Source organism: Solanum lycopersicum, chromosome 10 (genome assembly GCF_036512215.1).
Source record: "Solanum lycopersicum chromosome 10, SLM_r2.1".
NCBI lineage: Eukaryota > Viridiplantae > Streptophyta > Magnoliopsida > Solanales > Solanaceae > Solanum > Solanum lycopersicum.
The window spans coordinates 56919808-56925242 of NC_090809.1; the positions used below are offsets into that span (position 1 = coordinate 56919808).

At 34.8% G+C, this 5435-nt stretch overlaps 1 protein-coding gene across 1 annotated transcript; it reads right to left on the reverse strand.

Moving 5' to 3' along the window:
* Positions 1 to 260: 260 nt before the first annotated feature.
* Positions 261 to 1564, reverse strand: LOC101251136 (endochitinase). Its single transcript, XM_004248952.5, has 3 exons — positions 1100 to 1564; positions 867 to 1020; positions 261 to 785 (listed from the first exon to the last, which is right to left on the reverse strand). The coding sequence occupies exons 1-3, from the start codon at positions 1539 to 1541 to the stop codon at positions 413 to 415; spliced, it is 969 nt and encodes a 322-aa protein (XP_004249000.2). The 5' UTR covers positions 1542 to 1564; the 3' UTR covers positions 261 to 412.
* Positions 1565 to 5435: the final 3871 nt, after the last annotated feature.

Genomic DNA, 5435 nt, shown 5'->3' on the forward strand with positions numbered 1-5435 from the left:
CTATATCTATATCTATATATCTATATATCTATATCTCTATCTATATATCTATATATATATATCTCTCTCTCTCTCTATATATATATATATATATTACTCACTTCTATAGAGAAGCTAGCTTTGTTACTGGTAAACTAGCTAGCATTAGAGAGGAACCTTCTTGGAGGATAACTATGTCCACATAGATTTGGTTTTTGAAGTTGGAACTTAATTTGAAGGGAAAGATTAATACTTGTGGACTTTATTGAGATACATGTATCTTAGATAAAAATCTTTATTTATTATTGAACACGGCTATATATAGCCATGGTACTAATCAAACTACAATCATATTATTATAACTTCATTTTATCGTTGATCCTTGCATTGTGCGAGAATACAACAAAACATATAATGAAGTTATTAGATAGAATTAGCTGCCAAAAGGCCTTTGGTTGCCGCAATCAAGATTGTCACCAGTACTAACTCCAAGAATTCCGCAATACCTCCTGTAAAATCCAATTCGATCTTGTACCCTGTTGTCATTACCACGACCACATTCTAGGCCCCCATTGATGATGTTTGTGATGACACCAAATCCAGGAAGACGATTGGCTGATCGGTCACCGGCAGATGGGTTCCATCTTCCAATGATGACATCGTGGCAAGAAGGCTTTGGTGATTGAGGGGTCATCCAGAACCAGATAGCAGTCTTGAATGAGATGACTGGGTCTGTGGCTACTAAATCAGGATTGTTTAAAAGGTCCACTCCGATGGCTCTTCCACATGGCCCATAGTTGTAGTTGCTGTTTTGAAATGTCAAAATACACGTAATTAGACACTACAAGTTCATCAAATTTTACCATATATAGATTTATGTAGCTTACTGTGAAATTTGGATTGGGCCTCGTCCGAAATATTTCCTTCCAGGTGCACAAGGCCATTGACTACTTGGTGAACAGTAGTCACCGGGGTTACCTCGTTCTCTAAGGAAACAGTAACCCCATGCGAATGGTCCATCAGGTGCGGAAGGCCATCCTCCTACATATATAATCAATTACTAAATAAAATAAAATGAAATTATATTTTAATGGTTCGATGTGAATGGTTATACACATACCAGTAGTTTCATGGGAGGTTTGGGCAAAGAAAGCAGCAATTTCCCTTTTACGGGCATTGATATCACCACTTGTACCAAAGCCAGGAAAAGACCTAGCAGCAGTAATAAAGGCATTGTAACTGTAGAAATTATTCTTTCCTTGACAAGAATTTTCGTTACGATGCTTAAGCATTTGATCAAACATAGAATTTGAGATGATGCTTCCGAGGTCCCCACCAGTAACAGGACCAGGACCAGGGCCGCCACCTGGACACTGACTTTGACAATTGCCAGAACCACAATGGTCATTAGTGTTACCGCACCACCCGAATTTGCTGCAACATTGTCCCGACGCACAAACTTTGCCTCCGCCCTGTGAACCACAATTCTGTGCCAAGGCAGCACTCAGCAAAACCAGAGAAAACAGCAAAGAAAAAGTAGTCAATTTAGAAGTTCGCCTCATTTTGAATGTGATGGCAAACAAATGCTAAAGTGAAAGCTATTTATAGGCAAGTGGTTGTGAGGAATCAGTGACTTTTATGACAAAATTGATAGTCCACCCTGTCGTATCCAGAATTTAATTCAGTTATAAGTAAAAGAGACGGGCGGCTTTGGACGTTATTCCAGACTTTTCTCTACATAATTTGGACTGGAGACTATAGTTGCTGGATATTTTTTGTTTACTCTTATTAAATTTACCTATTAAATAAAAACTGTACTACAAATTATAATATTCATAGTTAGAGTAAATTAAATTTGTAGTGGAAAACTATGTAACTCATCGAATAGCAATATCTCTCAAGTAATGTTCAATCACCTCTTAGACTAATGTCATGTGGATCATAAATAAATTATTGTTGAGATTTATTTCAAATCTCAATTAACAAAAGAGCCAAAAATGGTAAAAGTAAAGCTAAAGGTTGAACTGGTTTCTATGTAGGTTATTGTTAGTTCGGCTGGAATGACAATAGCATTCGTTTTCTAACTAGTTTTGCCTTGTTTATTTTGTTGCTTGTTGAGAACTGTCTTGTTTGGTAATCATTCCTTGCTTTTACACTTGCGTAGGTTCGAGTCTGAGTCTATTTGCTCTATTTGAGAACCAAAGACATCGAGATAAATATTTTGACTAAATTTTGCATGATATTGATGACACTTACAAATTAAAGTAATTATATAAGGTAGTAGCTAGTGCTAGAAGAAATAGGGCCGGTAAATTTTGCATGATATTGATGACATTTTCAAATTAAAGTAATTATATAAGGTAGCAGCTGGTGCTAGAAGAAATAGGGCAGGCTGGGTCAAAGTTACATAATTTGAAAGTGTATCTTTGGGCTGCTAATTCTACTCTTCCCCTTTAACTCCATACTTAATTTGATAAGGTTTCCTTACATGAGTCCAAAATCATACAAATTAGGAGTATTTACAAAGTACAATGAATTTGTTTAAATGAAATTAATAACTCAATAAAAATTACTAAGAGAAATTTGAAATTTATGAATTATGAATTTATATGTATTCAGACTTCAAAGATTTCTTAATACGGATAAAGAATTTTGACAAAATTTAATACTTTATTGTGATTTCTGAGTGATACTAGTGGGGAGTCGCCCGTGCGCCCAATATTTATTTTGTTGTGATGAACTTTAATTTCTCAGTGAACTACAAAATAGTGGTAATGTGCAATTAAATTGAATTTGTGTGGCTAATTCATATAACATAGCGACCAAGTTGAGCATAAAATAAATCTGAACACATTAATGAAGACATTGGGTGTGTTTGATATGTAGGAAAACATTTTCTAAAATAACTAGATTTTGATTTATTTTCTCATATTTGGTTGGTGAATAGAAATTTTTTCTGGAAAAGAGTGTTTGGTTTTTGAATAAGTAAAAAATGTTTTTGAGATATATCTTTTATTTTTACTAGAATAGAAAATAAAATTTTGAAATTGAAAATATTTTTTAAAAACAAATTTAAATATTTTTTTTGGGGGGTGGGGGGGGGGGTGGGGTGGGGTTTGGGGAGGGGGGGGGGAAAGGGTGAAATGAAATTTTGAAGTAGAAAATATTTTTTAACAACAAACTTAAAAAAAAAAATTGGGGTGGGAATGTGGGTGGGGGGTTGAGGTTAGGGGTGAAAAAATGAATTTTTGAAGTTGAAAATACTTTTCAAAAACAAACTTAAACTTTTATTTTTTAGCGGGAGGGTGGCGGTGGTCGAGGGTAGGGATGAAAAAAAATGAAATTTTGAAGTTGAAAATATTTTTAAAAGTAAACTTTAATTTATTTTTTTTTGGGGGGGGGGGGGGTTGGTAGAGGGCGGGTAAGGGTGCGGGAGGGGGGTCGAGGGTAGGCGTGAAAAAAATATATTTTTGAAGTTGAAAATATTTTTTTAAAATAAATTAATTTTTTTGGGGGGTTGAGGGTGGGTGGGATATGGAGGTCGAAAGAGAGTTTTGGAAAATGTTTTCCTTAATTTTTGAAGATAAGTCATTTTCCTTAATTTGAGGAAAATGAATTGATTTGAAAAACATTTAACTCAATCAAGCATGAGAAAATTGGAAAACATTTTCCTACGTACCAAAAACACTCTTCCAAGTGCACTTAAGTAGGTGAAAGAGCAGAAAACCTGTGTTCATCTTCTAAGCTGGCTCAGGTAGGAGATTTTTGGTTGCAACAGAGAAGTGAATGCACCATATTATGAAGTAAAAGATAAATTGTTATAAGAAGAAGTTGGTACCATCGATTTTTTATCCACAGACATAATTGTATATCTTAAAACCTAATTTTTACAGGCTCCATCACGATAGCATATGATTTAATTAGTACAACACATTGACAATGAATTCAAAGCTCACCCGAGATAACAAAGAAACTAAAATCGAAGAAAGAAACAAAAGTGGTGATAAAGATATGACAGAAGCAGAGAACAATTCGATAGAAGTTGAAAATGCAGACTTTCTTTTTTCATTTTGAAGCTACGTTATGACGTTATATGCTAGCATATTTTTTCTGAACAAGCAGTAATTCCCTAGGATAACAGTGACAACAAATTCTCTATTCTCTTTGGGTCTTGAGACCTGTTGACAGTGTTCTCCTCATGAAGTTCGTGGATTTATTTTTCCTACCTGGAGCAACGACCTTTTAATTCCTCTATTTGGTATACTAAAAGAGAAGTTATTAAGATATGTGTCACCCCCTTAATGAAACAAGAGAAATAACTATTTCATCTTTCGTCTTCCAGTCCTCGCTCCTCTTAATAACGACGTATATTTTATGTCATACATGTTGACTAAGCTTTGATCTGTAGTGAGTTGATATGACTAATGTACTGAAAAATTGGTTTCTAAGCATAAATATTTAAAAATCATACATTTAATATCAAATTGTCATAGACTCCAATCAAGAAGCATTATTCACATTACCAACTTGCATCAGACAATATTTTACTATGTTCCCCCTTTTTCATACCATCTATCAATTAAGTGAATGTATTATTTGATATCTATTCCACCTCTCAGAAAAGAAGGTGCTCACTGAAATACAACATTTGTTCCCAACACTGACAAGAAAATATCATAAGGAAATATAGATTCATTGCGATGCTTAAGCATTTGATCAAACATGGAATCTAATAAAGTAAGTATTGGTCATTTTTATACGGTCATAACTCCTAGATCACGATGAGTTAGATGTTCTTCTAGGTATTGGTGGAAAGATCTTGGAATAATATTTTCAACGCCTCCGAGTTTGCACGATTTCGATATCGTATGAGTGAGTTATATCTTTCGGAAGTTGGGCTTTTGGATTGAGGAAAATCTTAATCCGAATTTAGGGAAAGGCAAACTACTCTTTTCATCAAAATAATTTCCTATTTTGCTTTAGGGGTTTATTGGGGTAAAAACAAGTCTTAGATCAGTTTGAAAAAGTTAGAATTACGCTTGGGGCTTGGAGAAAAGAGAATAGAATAAAACAAAGGGAGAGTAGTCAAGAATTCGCCAAGAATGTCTAGTTTTGTGAGTGGAATTCGTCGGGGTGATCTCTATCAAGGTATGTGATATCTTTTAGTGTTGGTCAGTTCACCCACACACCAAACTTGTTTCAATTCATTGACTTTCTGGTTGGTTAAATGAAAAAAAGTGAAGTTCTTGAAGAACATTGTTGAATCCTTGTTGGTTGAGTTGTTGAATGGATAGTGTTGATTTGATTAGTGTTTCGGCGCCCAGCTGAAATTTTGGGGCACGCACTTAAATTACCAAAATTTGAACTAGTCCGAGCTGACATCAATGCGTCATAGCGTTTGGGTCCAATTTTCACCCTCTTGGTTAATGAAACCTCTGCCTTGGTTAGACATCCCC

What these genes read in the sequence shown, in the direction of transcription:
- LOC101251136 (XM_004248952.5), bottom strand. Translation starts at nt 1,541, where the DNA reads ATGAGGCGAACTTCTAAATTGACTACTTTTTCTTTGCTGTTTTCTCTG. An exon ending in AACCTCCCATGAAACTACTG is followed by an intron (nt 1,021 to 1,099) that starts GTATGTGTATAA and finishes TTATATATGTAG; the next exon opens with GAGGATGGCCTTCCGCACCT. An exon ending in GGCCCAATCCAAATTTCACA is followed by an intron (nt 786 to 866) that starts GTAAGCTACATA and finishes ATTTCAAAACAG; the next exon opens with CAACTACAACTATGGGCCAT.